At 39.2% G+C, this 18,824-nt stretch overlaps 3 protein-coding genes across 6 annotated transcripts in view; 2 read left to right on the top strand and 1 right to left on the bottom strand.

The window, feature by feature from the left end:
• The first annotated feature begins 2,404 nt into the window (after positions 1–2,404).
• wsb2 (WD repeat and SOCS box containing 2) lies at positions 2,405–7,555 on the top strand. 2 transcript variants are annotated; one of them, XM_008417878.3, is made up of 9 exons: positions 2,405–2,777; positions 2,986–3,154; positions 4,658–4,866; positions 4,952–5,083; positions 5,400–5,500; positions 6,524–6,720; positions 6,803–6,892; positions 6,986–7,102; positions 7,307–7,555. In XM_008417878.3, exons 1-9 carry the CDS (start codon positions 2,738–2,740, stop codon positions 7,518–7,520), a joined length of 1,269 nt encoding a protein of 422 aa, XP_008416100.1. In that variant the 5' UTR covers positions 2,405–2,737; the 3' UTR covers positions 7,521–7,555. The 2 variants fall into 2 exon arrangements, with proteins under 2 accessions (XP_008416100.1, XP_008416097.1); XM_008417875.2 differs by lacking the exon at positions 2,405–2,777 and having other exon boundaries at positions 2,922–3,154.
• A 304-nt stretch (positions 7,556–7,859) lies between these two features.
• rfc5 (replication factor C (activator 1) 5) lies at positions 7,860–13,638 on the bottom strand. Its single transcript, XM_008417879.3, has 11 exons — positions 13,422–13,638; positions 12,260–12,324; positions 12,029–12,165; positions 11,840–11,919; positions 11,652–11,725; positions 10,998–11,157; positions 10,497–10,578; positions 10,254–10,383; positions 10,010–10,087; positions 8,349–8,403; positions 7,860–8,258 (listed from the first exon to the last, which is right to left on the bottom strand). The coding sequence occupies exons 1-11, from the start codon at positions 13,466–13,468 to the stop codon at positions 8,159–8,161; spliced, it is 1,008 nt and encodes a 335-aa protein (XP_008416101.1). The 5' UTR covers positions 13,469–13,638; the 3' UTR covers positions 7,860–8,158.
• A 543-nt stretch (positions 13,639–14,181) lies between these two features.
• ksr2 (kinase suppressor of ras 2) overlaps positions 14,182–18,824 on the top strand; it is a 107,124-nt gene continuing 102,481 nt past the window's right edge. The window contains exon 1 of one of the 3 annotated variants that reach the window (XM_008417882.3): positions 14,182–15,087. In XM_008417882.3, coding sequence (XP_008416104.2) covers positions 14,914–15,087 — 174 coding nt within the window. In that variant the 5' untranslated portion in view covers positions 14,182–14,913. The remainder of the gene's footprint in view (positions 15,088–18,824) is intronic. The other 2 variants (XM_008417883.2, XM_008417880.2) reach the window with 2 other exon arrangements.

Raw genomic sequence — 18,824 nt, 5'->3', positions numbered from 1 at the left:
CACCGGGATTCACAGCTGATCGCAGTCTAGCACTCTCTGCTGAAAGGTAATTGATAGTTTTGTGAAAGATTTCATTACTTTTGTAATGAAATTGATTGAAAATAGGATGTAGCTACATTTAAATTGATATTGCGCAGTACATTTATTTTCTTTTTCCTCACACTGCTTGAGTATTTTGAGTTAATTTATTTTCTCTTGATTGATATTTTGAAAGTAAACTTTGATTTCAACTTTAACCTTAAATGGATTAGTTTGAAATATGATTATTCTTTTTGTTTATCTAAATTATGGTTAAGTTAACCTGACTGAAATGTTTAGTTTAATTATTGAATTTGATATTTATTGTATTTGTGTGTTTGCACATACTTATTGTTGATAAACCGCCTAATGGGTTTTTTTTGGCCTTTTAGGTCGGGTTTTTTTTGATGGATCAGATTCTCAGATCCACTTCTGAGCAAAGGATGGCGAGCTAAGGACAAGAACTTTGATCTTTTGAATTTATTTATTTTGAATTAATTTGACCCTCATTGTGTATTTGTAATTGTTTGTTGTTGTTTTTTTCCCCCCTATCATCAATACAAAAAACACCAAAACTAAAACAGTGATTGTCTTCATTCACACCTCAGGCTCCTTCAAGAACCATCTTCTGATGCTGCTTTTGTAGCCGCAGTTAGCTGCGTAGCCCATAACTGTTACAAGTACAAGAAGATAACTGATGTTAAAACCTGCTACCTAACACATTGATAGTGGTCATAAAGTGCTAAAACTGTGTTTACTTTTCTTTAAGTCAGATATATCAAAAGGAATAAATGGGACTTTATTTCCCTTTTCTTCTTAAAAACTTGTTCTAAATCCTTTTTAACTAAATTTATGCAATAAATTAAAAAAAAAAACCTGACTATTAAAGTCACTTTATTAATAAAACATTGACATGCATTTGCCAGGCATTGATTGAATTGACCACAGCTGGTTTGTGTCAGAATTACTGCTGGCCTTTATCATACAACGCTTCAAGATTAGGCTCCACTAGACAAAAGTGATAGGTGACATTGCCAAAAGGATATTTATTTTATTTATGTACTGTATAAACAATCACAGTCCCAATTTTATTAAAAATGACTTACATGAAACATCCTTCAGAGCCTTTAGAACCATCATCTTTTTTTTAATTTTTTTTTTTACATTCATACGTCCGTGCAGTTAGCTAACTCTGCTAACTGTCCGTGCAGTTAGCTAACTCTGCTAACTGTCCGTGCAGTTAGCTAACTCTGCTAACTGCTTAAATTGTACTTTAATTTAAAATGTAACAACACAAACAGCGAGTGCAGTCTCGCTCTGTAAAACCTCGTTTATAAGCCAAAAATAAGAGAAGGAAACTGATGCTTTTGCACAACAGCTCTGACCTGCAATAGTGGAATGAATCTGTTATACAACTAATATCAAAACCTCTTTGCTTTGGACGATTATCTATTTAATCCTTCACATAATTTATGCATTTACTGTTTGCCATGTGGTATCATTTTCAAATGACACCATACTGAGATACTTGAAGTTGATCCAAACGGTCAGTGATCCTTCCACACCGACGGTACTAAAGTCATTTTGTTGGCTCTTAGCTCCACACAGAATCCATTTGAATTCCTCCAACTTCTCCGTCAAGCTCTTAACGCTTACATAAATGTCTGAGTTGCTCAGATCAGGTATCTCAGTTAAACCTAGAATTAAATCAAAGGCTGCTAAGCTTTCTTTTTGACTTTGTCTGCCGTCATGGAGTCAACACATTGCTTTCGAATTCAAAATCAGACCTTAAGCACAACCACCAGGAGAGTTGAATCTTTTCTTTTCTTGTATTGAGTCTGTTAAATTGTCCAGTTAAGCTCATCAGGAGCGTTTAGCAAATGATGATGAATATCAATGATTAATATCAATATTATTATGAACACCTTTTCTTATCGATGTAATTTGACAGAATATAGATAAAAGAACTGCTTTGATTTGATTGATAAAATAATATTGGAGCTCTCTGCTGTTTACCAAGAAGGTTCTATTTATGTGACACTTGTCTGGACCGCATGCGGCGGCTCGGATTTGGCCTCTGGGCCTTGACTTTGACACGTGTCATTCAAAGACACTTCTGTAAAGTTCTGAATATAAACAAATTAATAAAAAGGATATGTCATTATTCTGGATTTGTAACTGATCTTAAGGGAAAATGTTTAGTCTGACTCCTGGTTTAGTCTTTATATGGAGCTTATGTGTTATTATTTGTGCCTTGTTTTTTTTCTGGTGTATTTAAGCTTTATTTTATTTTATTTTTTTTTACTCACATTGTGTGAAGTGCATGAAGTTCACATGCAATAAAACGTGTCAACTGCAACCACTTATCCACATTAAACAATAACGGGTGGGGGGAACAAAACGAAAACGTTTGTTTGTCTGTCTATCCTCCTGGGAGGTGTGGTCAAGGCTTGCATTGGGTTACGTAACAATAGAAAACGTGACTACGTTGGGCGACGTTCACAGCCATCAGTACTAAGTGACTCAGGCGTCAGGAAGTCAGCTGAACATTTCTTTTCTGACTGGTGCATTTTTCACATAGCGAACGTCTGACTTCAGAGAGGAAGGAGCTTCGTCTCTTCGTGACTTGTTAAAACTCTCTGGTTTGGTTTGGATGGAAAGAAGCGCTCAAGCCAAACGGACAGACCCGCAAGTCTGAAGAATGTGAAGAAGGGAAACGATGTGCTCTACGGAAAGCAACACGGAGCCGCAGCCGACATGTAAGTGTTTTATTTGTGAATGATCTCTGAGCGAAGCTCCGTTACCAGGCAGCGCTCCCTGGAGACGGAGCTTGAATCCTCCAGCAGGAGGAAAGAGCGGAAAGGAAGGGGTGGAGGAATTGGTCCAAACGACCTGCTGCCCCCCCCTTGCTGCGAGATATGAATCTGTCAAATAGCGATTATGTTCCGATTTTCCATCTTCCTCCAGCGTCGGACCCAGCTCTCCTCCTGGAGCTGAAGACCAGGCGGCCTCCGTCGCTGCTGGAACAGGCGGGATGCGAGACGTGGAGCGTGGACTTCTCCCCGGACGGAGCCTGGTTCGCCTGGTCGATGGGACACGGCATCGTGTGGGTGGTCGCCTGGCCTCTGGACTCCGAGTAGGTTCACCTGCACGTCTGTAATCCCCGCAGGGCGCATTCACGTCCCCGTAGGACATTCTGGCACCTCTGGCTGATGTCAGCTGCAGCCGTGTGGTTTAACGCGCTGGTGACTCCCAGGTTTTAAATGTCTGAACTGAATGTCATTGTGCTTGGAAATTATGCATAAATGCTCATTTGGTTACGCCGCAACCAAAAGGCGCAATTTAATCATAAAATCAGCCGAATATTTAAAATATGTGCTGAGTGGCTTTAAAAAAAAAATCTGCTTACAGACTATATAATGTTGTATTACAGTAGCCTGAAAAATGCTTTACTGTTGTATGAATTTGATTATGCTTGGCGTGGGGGCCATTTGTAGCCTTGGAATAGCTTTATATGGTCCCCAACTGCAGATTAATGATGGTATAAATGTGAGCCTCCAGCAAATGGAGCTGCAGCAGGTGAACTTTTTAAAGTTAAATTGTTCAGTACAGTATTTTCATTAGCCATGTTCTTTACTCTGATTTTAATGTCATTGAAGTTGAGCTCAGCAGACTTGGGCTCGACTCGTTAAACCTGGTGAGAGACGGCAAAGATTTCAGGAGAAAGTTCTCATTTTTGTTGCTAAGATTAAACGAACAAAATAGAAAACATTCGTCCCAAAAAAAAAAAAAAGCCTGCACACCTTTTTATTAAGGAAAACATCTGGGACCATTTTCAGAACCTACAATAAATTCCTTTCTACTTTGTTTCATGAAAGTAATGCATGTTTCAAGCACACAAATAAAAGATCTGCAATAAAATGACTTAGCATTTTTAATTGGGAAAATATGGCCATTGAGTGCTTTGAACTTGGTGAATTTCCCCCACAGTGCAAAAAGTTTGGATACTTATGTCCTGATTGAAAAATATATTAAATGTATTAGTGTTTAGCTTTATATTTTAAGTATTTTGTTTTATTTTCCAATCAGTCTCCAGTAAATACCTGTTTTCAGACTACTGAATGACCCACACCTCAATCAATTTCTGTTTCTAGTCCTGGGTAGTGATAAATATTTATCTTCAACCAATGTTCAGATAAAAATGTCAATCATATAAAACTCTTCAGATCTGTTTCACATGCCTTGGTGTAGTTTCCTTATAAAAACAAAACCCTTTCTGCACCTACATGTGACCATTTCTCACCCCAATTTTGGCAGATTTTGTTGTCTTTTTCCCCAGTATGTAATCATTCCTGGTTGAGTGTTGGTTAAAAATATTGTACATCAGACCTAATATGATCAATATTTGAGTATTGCATCTTGAAGAGTCGGTTCGCAAACAAACCGAATGACTTCAACAGTGCTGGTATAAAAGCACCAAAGTGGGCGTCATTAGCTGAAAAACAACAGAAGCAGAATATCACACTTTCCGATGACACAGCTAACAGAAGCAACTAAAACAGCCGCGCTTCATCACCGGCTCGAGCTGCACACCGCCTACATTTGGTATTTGTGTACTTGATTGCACTCTCGCCCACAGAGAGGGGCAGGATGGAGAGACGGACAGAGCGGATAAGAGCTTCAGCTGTGGTCACCCGGTGTGGGGGCTCGCCTTCGGACCCAGACCTCCCAGGTCGGCGGCAGCGGCTCATCCGACCAAAGCGTCCAAAGGGCCGAAAGGGAAGAGCACTCTGCTCCTGGCCACCGGCTTGGAGAACGGGGTGATCAAGGTGTGGAACGTGCTAACAGGTTGGTGATGTTTCTGTTTCCTGTGCTGCATTGAGCTTAAAAATAAATCTAGGTCACTTTTTAATGACGTTCTCTCCATTTCTAGGGAATGCTGTCTTTGATCTCCACGGCCACGAGGGCGTCGTCAGGAATCTGGTTTTTCCACAGAACGGATCTCTCAAGCTCATCTCATCCTCCCGGGACAAAACTTTGAGGATTTGGAACCTGGCTCACAAGGGTACACAGTTAGATTTTTTAAAACAGAATACTAGATCTTTTTTTGTGTGGGTATTTTGGAAAAGGAAGCTGGAGCTTTTCCTTGCTTTTACTGCCATAAAGCTCCAAATACTTTGGCACTGACTGCTGCCTTCTGTCATCATTTCTCTTTTGTTTCATCTGTACAAACTGAACCAAATTTGTTCTAATTTAGAGCCTCATCATGTTCCCTTAAGGGACTCGTGTTCCCTTTCTCTTCAGTGTACAGTTCCACATCTACGCGTCGTGTCTGTTCGGTCTCCAGGAGCTCACTTACTTTCTTCCTCTTCCCGTTTCAGGTAAAAAGGTGCAGGTGCTTTCTGGCCACAAAGACTGGATCAGCTGCTGCAGCGTCTCATCTGACTGCAGCATGATCGCTTCCGTTGGCAGGTTTGACAGAGTGAGTCGTTTCTTCCCTCACATTTGTCGCGGTGTGTTCAGATCAATACCAACATTTGCATATGGAAACGCTCAAAGGAGGCTATTTATGTATAAGTATAAGAACTGTATGTATAAGAGAACTGTCTGGAACACGGGATGTGTTACTTTGAGGAAACACACAGGCATTAGAGACGCTGCATGTATAAATACATGACCTGTCGTTCTCACGCTTTGATATTAAATCAGACTCAACTTTTTCAGTTTCAGGTCCGTTCGCATTACAACAATTACAACAGAAGCAGACATTGAAGCAATGTCTGTTTCTGCTTCCCCTATGTTGCGACGCCTTTCTTGAAGTGCACCAGTCCCTCCTGCAGCTTAAATACTTCAACACGATGCTGCTGACCCTGTACTGTGCAATCTGGATGGGATTCTCTTCAATTATAAAAATGGTCACTGTGGTTTAAAATGTCCCCTTCAGACAACAGAATATGTCTCCAAAAGTTAAAATCGTTATCCCTTTGTTGGAAATGTGAAGTCTCATTACATTTACACTTCTCTATATTGATAAACCAGAAGTCCCCTGAACTCTCTGGCATTTGGAAATTGTTTCAGATCACAAAATTGTGGAAGCCCACAACTCTCTTCTTTATATCTCGTCGGATTTCTTTGGTTTCGTCCACGTGCGTGGACACAGAGACTGCTTGTGAACATTTTCCTGCTGCTCTTGAGCCGGCAGTGTTCTGATTATCTGCTCCTGTGTTGTTGGAGGACTGACAGGGAGTTGTGAACTTCGGCGTCTTTGTTCTGTTCACAAGGCGCAGCAGGGTAGAGCAAACATGACACATTCTCAGCTGTTGCTTAAGTAATCCCAGATTTTTAACTCTCTCCAGATTCAGCACACCCGCTGATAAACCTAGACTGTGACCGAGTATCAGGTTACATGATTTGGCTACATAGCAATTTATACAGCAATTCCCACTGCTAGGAAAACAGTAAGACTGAGAGATGTCTTAACTCTTCCTGATCTTGCTTTGACCAGATGGTGTGCCTGTGGAGTCTGCGCTCGTACACGTTCATCAGGAACCTAAGAGGAGGGACCAATAAGAAGCTATGCCTCCTGTCCTCCTGCAGCTTCTCTCCAGACGGAGCGGTTCTCGCCACCGCCGCCTTCAGCGGCTCCAGCTGGTGGATCGACCTTTGGGATCCCTACACGGCCGAGAAACTGGCCACTCTTGCGTAAGTTTCTACCTTTTTCCTGGGGTCTTGTTGTATTTTGGTGTGTTTAGAGACTGACTTCTGTTTTTTTTTTTTTTTGCAGAGATTACTTTGAAGATTATGGGCAAAACCAAATATCTGCAATCCAGTTCTCCCCAGATGGTTTGCATTTGGCAATCGTGACTGATGACAGGCAAGTCTTTGTCAGTTTAATTTGAACGTATGATGATGGGTGGTATAACGAACCGGACAAAAGATTTCAGACCGATGCGTTGTGTTTTCGCAGAGCTCTGAGAATCTGGGAACCTGGAGAGAAACACATGACGATGCAGACAAAGAGAGACCAAGACTCCAGCGGACTCTGCTGCAACTACCATCCCCAAGGGGGCGTTATTGCTACAGGGTAAAACCCAAAATAAAACTAAACAGATGTTCGTGCTGATTGCAGAGTAGAAATGGCATCTATGTAGCTTGGCTGCATGATATATTGGCTTTAAAACTTTTTTTCTTAAGTTCTGACTGAACTTAAGAAAAAAAAAAACGGAATAATTTGTAGAGGTAAATATTTTCACTGCACTTTAACTAGAATCTCCTTCTCCTCTGTCAGGACCAGAAACGGCCATGTGAGGTTCTGGAGGACGCCCCGGACGGTTCCCAGTTTGTGCCACCTTTGCCGCTCCATAATGCGCCACTCGGTGTCGACGTTCCAGATCGAGGCGCTGCCGCTCCCCAAACGCATCCTGGAGTACCTCACCTACAGAAACATCCCTGAACGCCTCAAGACCTGCTGCTCGTCTGACGAGGAGGACTGGGAGAGCTAAATAGGACTAATAAATCTAACAACTTAGTAACTTTATACACTAACAAACTTGCCTTTTTGTTTACCCATAGGAGACAAGTTTGAGATTAATGAAAACAATCTAGCGATGTAATCTACTTTAGATGCACTAAGGGACTTCATTTATTGCACTACCACTTTAATAAGACTCATAAACTTAAATGTTCACATATGACTTGAATATTACGATTTTATACTGCTAATTTATTGTGTAAATAGGAACTGTAAATATGTTTCTAATTCCTGTGGTATCAAAGAGCAGGTGTGTTTCTGCTTAATTTGCACATGTTAATTGTTAATATGAAGTAACCCCAAACTGGACTAAAGAATAAAGTTTTATTAAACAGATGAAAGAAAAAAACATTTACATTTATCCAAGAATTGTTTTCTGAAACCGTGATGGGTGGATTATTTGATAATATTGACCAGCATTTCATCATGGTGCCCATTATAGCCTCTCTTCTCAGTTTGTTACTCTGAACAAGAAAAGTCAACAAGTTGCAGGTTTGTGGTTTAAAGTTGGATACAAAATATCTCCTTGGGAAGCAGCTATGTTGTTGTCTACTTGCCCGGTTTTTTAATCAGAGCTGTGATTGGCTCAGTTTTCCTCCAGATTAACTCTTAACAGGCTTCACTGACCACCAGGTTTCTGACGGCCTGGAAGGCTGCAACCATGGAGCTCAGCTGGATCTTTTCATTGGTTCCTGCCGCCAGCCGGTATCTGAAAAAGGCGTCACATTACAGGGTGCAAAAGTAGTATTTATCAATACATATTCATGCAATTGTTATTAGATGATGTAATCATACTCACTCTATGTCGGCTAACTTGATAAGCAGGCCCATCCGTATGGCCGGAGGAAAGTCCACTTGAATTAAAAAAATGAAAACCACCTTAGAAAACTTTTCTTTGAGTAAACACGCCAAAGGACGTCATAAAAAACATTATTAGTGGTTTAAATTAGGGCTGCAACAAACAATTATTGATTTAATTGTTTAAAAAAATGTAAGCCCATTTTTTAAAAGATTCAAATAACTAAACTCGTTTTAAAATAAACATACTGCCTAAAATAAAATAACATTGCATTTCTCTGGCGAACAGTTGATCATTTGTAGCTAAAGATGCATCTGCAGCTAAAACAAAACAGTAATTTTACATCATTTCAACGAGATGAAACTCCTGTTTGAGGATTTATGGTTAGAAAATATTTACACATTAAGGTTTTTGATAACTTAAGGGCAAAATGAACATCTTTTGTACAGTTTGGTTTAATTACTGCTCTGATTAAACAGCCTTTAAGTCCATATACTCAATTTCACGATCAATGTCTTAATTATTTGACAATTATTTCAATAATCAATCTGATTAATTGTTCAGCCCTTGTTCAGAAGCCTCACAATGATAAAATAATGACTAAACTTATGACGCCATTCAGCCACATTACATACGCTTATGGCTGTGAATGTTACTCATTTCTGGCTTTTAATGATGCATTGCAGACACTCGACTTCCAGAGTGGACAGATTATACTAAATTCTACTGTAATGGCTTTTAAAAACAAGAATCTGGTGAATCTAATCCAAACTGGATAAATACATCCATACACTCCTACTAATATTTGGTAAAGTGTGCCATACAAAGTAACTTTTTGTAGCTATAAACATAGTTCTGGACACATTGTATAGATCTATGGGCGGGTTTGATAAAAATAGTTGGTTTCTAGAGCGACCAGGCAATCATACTTTGTAGGATTGAGGTTATTAATGGGCAAATCAAGCTTCAAGCTTCAAGGGAGCCACAAACCCACTTGAGCTAATTGTTCAAAAAAATGGATTCATTTCTCAAAGCTTGAGCTACAGCGACCTCTGCTGGCAAAACACATGCCTGCACTCCAGTGGCAGATCACAGACTGGGTCTCAACCTTTGATAAAACGAGCATTTCCCCCCAAAAAAACGTAAAAGACTTTTTTTGATGCACAGTGTACAATCAGTATAAAAAACTTATTTAAGCCAAATTTTTGGCTAAACTGTAAGCATCCAGACAAACTACATGTCTAGAAGCCATAACCTGAGCATCAGAACAGGGAAACAAGCTGTTTTTAACTGACTTTAATGTCTTGGATACTGGTGTCAGTTGGTATTTCAGAAACTGTGATTCTACTGTGATTTATTTTAACAAGAAATAATGTATATTTTCTTTAAATCTCAAGTCTCATTTTGCAGCCTTATCTATTCTGAAACATGTTTTTTTATCGTGTTTTTGGCATACCCAAGTTGTATCCAAAATGTCTGAGAATACATGTGAAGAAAACAGTTTTCTTGTACTCTAAAGTGGTATTTTAAAGTGTTTTGTAAAAACTGTTGTTTTATTATCCAAAGGACATTGAACAAATTGATAAATAGATCATGATTAGATTGCAGGATTTATTTTTGCTTAGGGAGCAATAGGAAACATGCAGATCCAGACAACTTACCTCTGTGGACGAGCAGATGCACCTCAGACAGAATATCATGCAGAGCCAAACCCTTCAAAGTCTTCAGCTCAAGAACCTCTTTAAAAAGTGTTAAAGAACTGGCAAAGCAGAAATCTTCCAAAACCTAGTAGCAGTGAATAAATCTAAAATTATAGATTCTAACTGGCTTATGTATATAACGTTTTGCACAGTGATCCTTTACTTGAAGCTACTGAATTATCTGCATAATAATAGGAAAGGATACGTTTGTAAGCTGAAGTGAAGTCTTTGTTGAGGCACCAGTCGAGGATGTTGGCTATGTCAGAGCGGAGAGGATGGCCGGTGCAGGTGTAGACCGTGTGCTCTGTGACCTTCTCGTACGCCATGCTGGTGCTCTGAAAGCACAGAGAGGCAGAGCGCGGTCAGCTCAGGCTGCTCTCCACCCGATACCATCCACAGTCCAGTTTAAAGCCGACTGACGGCAGCAGTTATCGGCTTCAAGTCGTACCTGCAGGATGTTGAGTGATCTTCTCATGTCGCCTTTCGACAGAGTGACTATGGCGTTCATTCCATCTGGAGTGATGTCAATGCTGATGAACAACAACAAAAAATTAGGTTGGAACAAATGGTGGTTAATTGGGCAACTGAATTGTCACCTTGCAATGTGATTGCTGCATGTCTGTGTTTCTGCTCTGCACTGATGTGCCGTATTGTAAATAATCTGTTGTCTTTTTAGTGTTTAATACACACGCACAACAATATGTACATAAAAAAAAAATTAAAAATCATCCTACTCAGTTGTACATTCATTGGACTGGAGAAACGCTATTACTATTTCTGATAACTGCAGTTATCGCAAAAAGTAATTAATCAATGATAAATAATTATAAAGTAGGATGAGCTTCATTAACGGTTGTTCTTGGTCAGTGTTCTTACATCTTTTGAGCAGTTAGGTTCTCAAAAATGTCGAAGCTATTAATGAAACAGCAAAATCAAGAAGTTTCCTTACTTTTCCTTCTCAATAACGTGCTCCAGTCGAGGCTTCATCTGGTCCGGAGACAGCGGGCCGAAGCGGAACCTGGTGCAGCGAGACTGCAGGGCTGGGATGATCTTGGACAGGTAGTTGCAGATCAGGCAGAATCGAGTGTTTTCTGTGTACTTCTCAATGACTGAGACAGACGGAGAGGGCAATAAGAAAAGGGGAAGCGAACATCAACATAACCAATAAAAGAAGAACATGTACAAACCCGAGAACATTTTTTTTATCTTTAACATCCCAACATTTTCAAAGTCATATAATGTCAGCCTTTTTTCAGAAACTGCACTTGATTAAAGAATAACTAAAGCTTTCTCAACAACATGACACATTTTGACAAGCAGATCTGTCAAAATCAGACACAAGTTGCGTAACATTTCTTTAACATCTGACATCAAAATATAACACAACTGTAATGTTTTGGAGTAAACAAATGTTTCCGAAATAAAACGTTTTCAACTTTAACCCAAATTAGTGCTTTAAATCTGTTCAATGTGCCACTTTTGAGAAGCGACACCAGGTTAGCAGAGCAGATACATTTATTCACAAACAGCCAAATTGTGTGTGTGTGTTCAGTGAGCCGTGTAAGTTCACAGTAGGCGACGCCTGGGAGAACAGATGGCTCACCTCGTCGCAATGCATTCTGGGCATCCTGGGTCATGGCATCGGCCTCATCCAGTATCACCAACTTGAAGCCCTTTCTGGAAGATAAGAGGGATGCATAAACGGGAAGCAGCTTGCAATTCCACATGCAGTCATTCAGGAAATGAACCAAATCAGAGCTTTTGCTTTTTGAAGTTGGGCGTGTCGCTTACTTGAAAATAGTCCTGGTGCTGGCGAAACTCAGAATAGGACCTCGGACTACGTCAATCCCTCTGTCGTCTGATGCATTTAGCTGCAAAACATAATGAGTCCAATTAGAACATAAACCTAAAGAGAAACAATAAAAGAAACCTTCAAAACTGCAATAAAATAAAATCTAGTGATAAGGATTTTAACGGCACCTCCAACACCATGGAGGTAAACTCTTTGTCCTTGTAGAGCTGCCTTGCGCAGGCGAGGATGGTGGAGGTCTTTCCTGTTCCAGGAGGGCCGTAGAACAACAGGTGGGGAAGCTTGTCCTCGCTGATGAACCTCCGGACTAAAGACAAGGAGCGAACAACACAAACAGGGTTATCAGTTTAATACAAACAGTTATTCAGTGGTTTTTACTGCCGTGGAGCACTAATACTCACTGGTGCTCAGAATGTCTGTGTGTGAAATTAAATCATCCAGTGTCTGAGGTCTGTATTTTTCAACCCTGCAATGGAAAACTGCCATTAGTATTTATTAATTATAAGCTTCTATGACAACTTTAATATGGAAATATTTGGAAAACTTGAGGTACCGATTGCAACAATAAACTAGAAATCTGTAAAAGTAAACTGAGGCAAATTGTCTATTTATGCCAACTGTGAAAATAACTTTCTCTCTGAAAAAGCATCTCATTTAAACAACAGACCTTTTTAAGTTTAGATTTTAGTTTTTTTAAGTTCCCCACCTAGAAACTAGATGTGAGCTTTTATTGTATAATGCATCATCTATCATGATACATTTAGAATCATAAGAATTTTGATTTATTGCCGCAATAATTTCCAATTAATGATGGAAATTAATATCCGATTAAAACAACTCAAAACTGCCCATATCGTTGGGATTGTTAATTTTATTATTTTCTCGGTTTGTTCAATGAGAGTATCAATAAATACTAATAAGATAATCATAGTGATACCAAGATCACACATTTTGATATATATTAAAATAATAACTATATTCCAAAAGGCCTGATAAAAACTGTCAGGTAGTAAATAATCATCATGCATTTCTCAGATGCAGAGATCCAACGCATTTTTCTATTTCAAAATGTTAAACTTTTGCGGATTCAATTTTCCACATCCCTCTTTGCTATTTTGCTCATTTTTATAGTATAAATCCGAAGTTCACTCTGGATATATGGTAAATAATTACCAGACGTAATCAGACCTTGAATATATATAAATTCAATTCCATACTTCTGCAGGCTGAGTGGGAACATTGCAGACCTGCCTGACGTTTCTTCCTTTTCCTCAAGTTCGAAGCAAAACGTCTGTACAATGTCAACCTGCCCCTAAAACCCAGGTAATGCTTCATGTGCTTCGATATATGTACGTATAAATATTTATACCCGCTTTCTAGTAGAATATTTCTTTTAACATCCGGCTATTATCCTAATATCTAAAAAAAACAATCTTTGAACAGTGAAGACATAACATAATCTGATGAAGTAAGGAGCTACCGTGAAAACACACTGTTGATGTCAGCTAGCTAACGCTAATAAACGTAGCCGTATCTGCCAACAAAGATAGACTTTACGCTCACCATGGTAAGTTTCTGGTCTGTAACTGCCCTTTGCTTGTGGACGCCATGTATTTTAGTAACAGTTAAGAAGAAAACTAGATCAAATGTGTCCTCTTTCGGAGTTTTTTTGGATACGTTTTACTTTGACGATGGCTGTTTGCCGCGCTCAGCAAAGAAACTGGCTTCCAAACGTCATGCCGTACAACCAATCGGGTGACGCGTTTTGGTCTCAAATGGGCGGGACAACAGTTGCACGTTGCACTCTAAAAAAAATTTAAGGAAGAATTGATGTTCACGCAAAAGTAATAAATAAATACAGAAAGGGCAAATTTACAACATATAAAAAATAATGTTTAACAGTTGTTAAAGTAGAACGCAAAAATTTAAATAAATGTTAAGGTGATTATAGAAATTTAAAGAAAGAAAGCTGAGTTTTAATGACTAATGAGTTTATTAGAAGTGATGGTTATAGTCTCACAGCTACTTGCAGAAAAGATGTGCGGTAAATGCTTCTATGTGCTCTCAGGATGCAATGGTATGTCATTGAAGTGATTATTTTTATTTATCTGTCATCATTTCTATTCTATTCCACTCTGTTATTACATTTGCTTATTATATTTTAAATACTGAAGTAAATTCATTCATGTTTTATTTATTAATATTTATTTCGCAGAAACAAATTATTCTACAAATAAATAAATAAATAAATAAATAAATAAATAAATAAATAAATAAATACCAAAAGCAAAAAAAACCCTCTTTATAAAGTATTTCTTCGGGCATTCTAAACGTATTTTTGATCAAAAGTTTAGAAAATAGCCCAGTTTTTTACGTCCAGTCCTGCAGACTGAGGTCTTCTGCTGCACTTTCTCTCGCGAGAGCGGCCCCTCACGGCCGTGCCTGGGCGCTGCGATGCTGTTGCTGTGGGTTTGATTGACAGGAAACATGTCGGTGTGGTGGGAACGAACCGGGATGCAGCTGCTGCCAAGGGAGACAGGGAGTACCTGCATCCAGTCCACACACCAGCACCTTTAAACCAACAACCAGGCTTTTCCTCCCGATCCGTCTGCTTATGATGCGCTGAGCAGCATCAGCTTTCTTCTTCTTCTTCTTTTTTTTTTTTTTTTTTCTTCTTCTCTCTAACAACCATTTGAAAGGAAGGGGGCACCCGATGGATGCAGCGTCCAGCCGTGTAGTCCCGCTCGGTGTCTGTACATCGTGCTTGATCTAAGCATCCATCCAGAGACACCTTGATGATCCAGCAGGAAACTACGAGGACTGTTACAATGGAGTCGACTCTCTCGCGGCTCAAATAAAAAAAAAAACCTGCAACATCTCGTTTCATGGCGTTCTGCAGGTTGCTCTGCTCCATGGGCTCCTCCACATTTCTTTTTTGAATTATTCTTATTTTTTCCCCCTCTTCCTATTTTACTTCTTTGTTTATTTTCTAAGTGCAAAAAAAAAAAAAAAAGGGGGAGGGGGCGGGGGAACAACATCCATCGGTCGCTAAACTATGAACGAGGAGATGACAAAAAGCGAGGAGCAGCATCTGAGTTTGCAGAAAGCCTTGCAGCAGTGCGAGTTGGTGCAAAACATGATAGACATAAGCATTTCCAGTTTGGAGGGTTTACGGACCAAATGTGCCACATCCAACGACTTGACACAAAAAGAGATCCGAACGCTGGAGGTAAGCACCGTCCCCCCCCCCCTCCAGTGTACCTCCATCTCCATCAATACACCGAGGGCTGTCACCGTGCTCTTTCTAGGCCACTCTGCATATTTATATGTGCTTTTTTTTTCTTTTCTTTTTGTTTTTTTTTTTTCCGCCAGCGGGGCGACATGGCATTGTGCTGTCATTGCATTAATATGCAAAGATTGCTGTCAAAGCCCTCTTTGCTATCCGTGTGTGTGTGGTGCAGTAAATCAAGAGGCCACGGGGCTGCAGTGGGCTGTTAGAGACTTGCGCATTCTGCAGGTGGCGGGGAGAGAAGGTGGCTCTCCTCCATCAGAATAATATCTGAAGCAAGGCAAGCAGAGGCCTATAGGCTGCCCGTGTTTACAATCCATTACCAGCACGCCAGCCTGCGCATCTGCTGTATCACGGCGCATCCAGACCCCGCCGTTATGCAAGGCTGGCAGATTACTGACTTTGTTACAAAATATCGTTATCCCTTAATTGGCCCGTGGGGTATTCCGTAAATTGCGTTACGTAATACCCATAATACCTCGATGTTTTTTTTGTTTGAGACCACTTAAAGCAGCCGGTGATGACAAGGACGTTAAAAAGCATGCCATAAAGTGCGATAAGGTGAGTGGGAAACCGCGGACCGCACAGCATTACGGACCTGTGAGAATGTTTCTGGGTGATGTCTCAAGAGATTAAAACAAACACTGTTAAGTGCAATGAGGTGTTCATGAAGTCAGCACCGAGAATCTGTGTGTTTCATCAAAACACACTCAGTCCCAGTTGGATTATAATTGAGATGTGGCACTAAAAATAGCCAGCCCATAAAGTCACCTGTGTGAGTGCTACACATTGATCCCCACGGGAATATCCGCCTGGATGTTATAATACACACAAACATATTGAGATGCGTTACGTCTGAGTTGTTAAGTATGGAGGTGATGAAAGAGGAATGCTTTCCAAGACAAAAGAGAAGTATTGTTAAGTGAGCGCTGCCAGCACTTAGCAGGCAGACTACAATGTGGAGATAAATGTTCACCGTGTTCCCAGAGTGTCTGGCAAAGCATTATGGGTGTTGAATTTAAGCTTACACTTATCTCACAATCTTCCTTGGCAGATCGTTTTGAAATATTTTCTTAAAGATGCTATTGATTGCCCTGTCTGTGCCACAACCAAAAGAAAAGCCAAAACTTGAGAACATTTCATGGACTCTGGGTGACTTTCCAAATGAATTTAAATATGTAGTTATTGTTGATATAACAGCAAACACATTTATTTACAGCCCATGTAAAACAGATTTAAGCCAAAGCGACATTCTAATGTAACACTTTATTCAGCTGTTTTAAGACAATAATAGTCTCATATAATATTTCATATCAGGTTACTGTTAGATTTAGACCTGGGGACTGAGACGACTGGTGGAAAGATCATTTTGTGGCTGGTGATGCATTTCTGTTAATTTGTATTGTGAAAAATGTTAAGATGAGGCATTTTAGGGCTTTCTGGCAAAGGGCAGAATGTAATGTAAAGTTTCCTGCTATTTGGAAGAGTTTATTAGCTCTTTCAAATAGCAAGAATTATTTGAAATTATAAGAAGATCTCTAGTCTTTTGTTAGAGAAACAGGCCCGCAGAGAGAAGCATCATAGCTTCTCTCCTGTACTGAACAGTGGGCATGAGGTGTTTTTCCAGAAATTATTCATCTATTCTACACCAGATGCGTTTCAGCTACTAAATAACTGCGTTTTGGACATTTTTAATCTAATTCTCCATCATATTCACTGTATGTTGTGGCAAGATAAACTTTGGTTCTTGCATGTCGATGTGCTTTAAACTTCTGGATTATTGCTATTAATGTATTTACAAATTTAGTTGAGTAGCTGCTTGCTTGTAGCAATTTCCTGACATATGATATGGGGATCAATGCTCAGTTAGTCTGCCTTACTTGAATTACATGTCTTCTTGTGTTTTTCCTTTTGGAGAGCAGCTAAAGGAAACAGGCATTTAGCTGAAATATAATCATATTTCTATCTCATAGAAACTGAAAATCAAAGTTTGTAAACCATCAGATCCACTTAAAAATGTAGAGTGCAAATTAAACAATTTCCTCAGTTATATTTATTTCACAGGAATTATTGGGTAGTACCAATATTTATTTTATTTTATTTTTTTAAGTCACTAATTTTGGAGGTATGACGTAGTAGGAAATACCTTTATTTGCTTTGAGACGACATAACTTGTCTACATAAATTTTTTTTGGCTATTTCTTCTTAATCTACTGCATCTTAGACTGGCATTTATTGGTGTATGTTGCAAATTGGATTCTAACAAATAATAAGCATTTCATGAAGCTTAATTTGTGGACTTTATAACCATAAAAGCCCTGCTATTATTTGCCCATCTATTCCATATTCTTGTACGTAGAATGTTGTTGATGTTAGGCACAAATATGCAGGCATCTGTGTACATTTTATAAGTTGTTGTCGTACTCAGTTGCATATTTCTTTCAACAAGAGGACTTTTTTTTCTTATGATGTAAAATCAGTCTCTTTTTTTCTAATTTTTAATAGTATTTTACATAGTATCCATCCATCCATCCATCCATCCATCCATCCATCCATCCATCCATCCATCCATCCATCCATCCATCCATCCATCCATCCATCCATCTATCCATCCATCCATCCATCCATCCATCCATCCATCCATCCATCCATCCATCCATCCATCCATCAATCCATCCTGCTACTCTTGTGGTCTATCTCTAGTGACTTTTGAGTGAGAGGCATGGATGGACCCTGGACAGTTCTAAATCAGGTTTTAAAATACTATTTTTTATATATAACTATTGCAAGAAAAGTTTCAGAAGTTTTTATTAAAATACACAAAAAGGCAGAATGCGTGGGTATAAAACTACCTGTGAAGTTTTACAGGTGAAGAGTTTCAATAGGAAGATATTGAACACAGAGGCACAGGCCACCTGCCTCAGGTTAATGTGACATACATTTCTGCTGACTGCAAAGGGCATTGATGAAAGCTAGTTATTTGTTAGCTTTCCAAAACATTTATGATTTATGAATTACTTTACATGTAATCTGTTCATTTCAAGTGTTGTTGATGGGTTTGCTAAATACGGTAATGTTTTGGAAAGTTCTCCAAACCTGTTGCAGTAATAATAATCTTAATTCTTCTTTAAAGTTATGCTACAAAACTCACACATTTTTCAAGTTGAGCAGCTTTGAATGTGGAGCATCTGGTTCAAAAACACATTTGGAAGACTTGCAATTTGGTCATGCGTCTGACCTTTTGTGCTTGACTACTCTGTGTGGTTCAGCAGAAAGTCCTAGTTCTCAATAAGAGCATCTTTTTAAATAAAGTGGAGTTAAAACCAATCGAAGCTGATGTTTTGTACAGTCTGTAATCAGTGTAGCATAATCCATACCAGGTTTGATTTAGGGATGCAGTTATTTTTGAAGAAGAACACCATGTACCCCCGGTGGCCTTAATGCAAAAAAATAAAAAAGTAAACAGCACAAATGAACTAGATAACTTTATTATCCGGTTTAAATTTGAGCCATTTAGATTTTAAATGAGAGATGATTAAATGCCTTCCAGATTTCTTGAAATAGCCCTTTAGATTGGCTGTAAACTGGAAGATAGAAGTTTTTTATTTAGCTCTGTGTTTTTGGCATGAGATACAAATCATAAACTGTGTTCTAAAGAATTATTCAGCATTGTAAAA

The sequence above is a fragment of the Poecilia reticulata genome, chromosome 9, assembly GCF_904066995.2.
Source record: "Poecilia reticulata chromosome 9, P_reticulata-male-v2, whole genome shotgun sequence".
Classification (NCBI taxonomy): Eukaryota; Metazoa; Chordata; class Actinopteri; order Cyprinodontiformes; family Poeciliidae; genus Poecilia; species Poecilia reticulata.
This window is presented reverse-complemented; position numbering and strand designations above follow the sequence as displayed.